This window comes from Myotis davidii, unplaced genomic scaffold, assembly GCF_000327345.1.
Source record: "Myotis davidii unplaced genomic scaffold, ASM32734v1 scaffold163, whole genome shotgun sequence".
NCBI classification, from domain to species: Eukaryota; Metazoa; Chordata; class Mammalia; order Chiroptera; family Vespertilionidae; genus Myotis; species Myotis davidii.
Window position 1 is genome coordinate 16,942 of NW_006295056.1, and position 1,451 is coordinate 18,392.

The window sequence follows — 1,451 nt, forward strand, 5'->3', positions numbered from 1 at the left end:
TTTGCTTAGAACCTCTGCGCATACCGAAGCTGAAACCTCTTAGATGTAGTCCTGTGACTCCTCCCATACAAAGTAAGTCATGGAGGTGTAGCTGACAGCTCCTTCTTTACATATTCCAGGGCACTAAGCAAAAATACCCAGAGGAAAAACGCCATATCTGAATGTAGGTACTTTCTGAAGGGCGCATTAATCTAATCACTGAGTCCTTTTTCAATTCCCCCCTCTCTCTGTTTCTTCTGCAGCAGTTATATGCTGCCCAGCTGGCTGCGATGCAGGTGTCCCCAGGAGGAAAGCTCCCAGGCATACCCCAAGGCAACCTCGGTGCTGCTGTATCTCCTACCAGCATTCACACAGACAAGAGCACAAACAGCCCGCCACCCAAAAGCAAGGTACTCTTTTGAAGAAGCTATGTATTTTACCATGGAGAGTTTTACTTTTCATTCAGTGATATTTATTGAATATCCATTATGTGCCAGCAATGGGGCTAAACTGTGGGTGTTCAAGGAGGTAAGAGTCTAGTAGGATCAGTGAGGTGTGCGCGTAAATTTACATACATACATTTCGCATCATTTATTCCACAGACAGCTATTGTAAGAAATGAGTGCTACAAAGGTTTACAAGATAGTAGACTGTACGCAAGTAGCTTACAGTGTGATAAAATGGATACCCATACTCTATGATTCAAAGTCTTATAAAGACTTACAGATAAGGTGCTTTGGATGGCATTAGGACAGAGAGATGACCTTCAGTGAGAGACCGTGGGAAAGGTTTCCCAAAGAAGGGGCGACTGAAATAGAACTTAAAATAAAAGTACAATTAGGGCTTATAGAAAATGTTTGATTTAAATATCAATCACTTATATAATGTGTCATGGTATAAGTATAATTTTAGATTTACCATTTATCCAATGCAATTATCAGGTAAAGATATGGAGATAATAATAGTGTTAGAAGTAAGACTATTTAGAGCTAGTTTAGTTTTAGGAGCTAAAGAAACATTTCCTGAGAGAACATGAAAAAGGATCAGGGGAAGTTTTAATAATTTGTTTCTTGATTTAGAAGAAGAGGAATGCCAAAAAATTAAATGTTTGTGTTTGTAAAGACCTGACTTATTATATGATATGTGAAGTTATTAAACTTTCTATGGATGAATTAAGAAGAGTAGCTATAAAGTAATTTTCCCTGAGATTACTTAGGGAAGTAATTGCACATATTCTCCACCTATTAGAAAATGTTAAGTAGAAAATGGATACAGTTATATATCCTGAGTGTTTGTGTGTGTATGTGTGTGTGCGTGTGTGTGTGCGTTTTGCTGAACTACCTAGAAAGTGCTTCTGTTCTTCATTCCATGAAAGCCATGCTAAAATGTCTAAAGAGTAACAGTGTAAGAGTAGTCATAGTCACACAGTTGAAAAAAATTAGGAAGTATTGGCAGAGGAAAAAATCCAGAAA

The 1,451-nt window shown here is 37.9% G+C and overlaps 1 protein-coding gene across 1 annotated transcript in view; it reads left to right on the top strand.

Annotated features, from left to right (window-relative positions):
• Positions 1-242: 242 nt before the first annotated feature.
• The window catches only part of SOX5 (SRY-box 5), a 78,062-nt gene continuing 76,853 nt past the window's right edge, over positions 243-1,451 (top strand). The window contains exon 1 of the mRNA XM_006769636.1: positions 243-389. Coding sequence (XP_006769699.1) covers positions 270-389 — 120 coding nt within the window. The 5' untranslated portion in view covers positions 243-269. The remainder of the gene's footprint in view (positions 390-1,451) is intronic.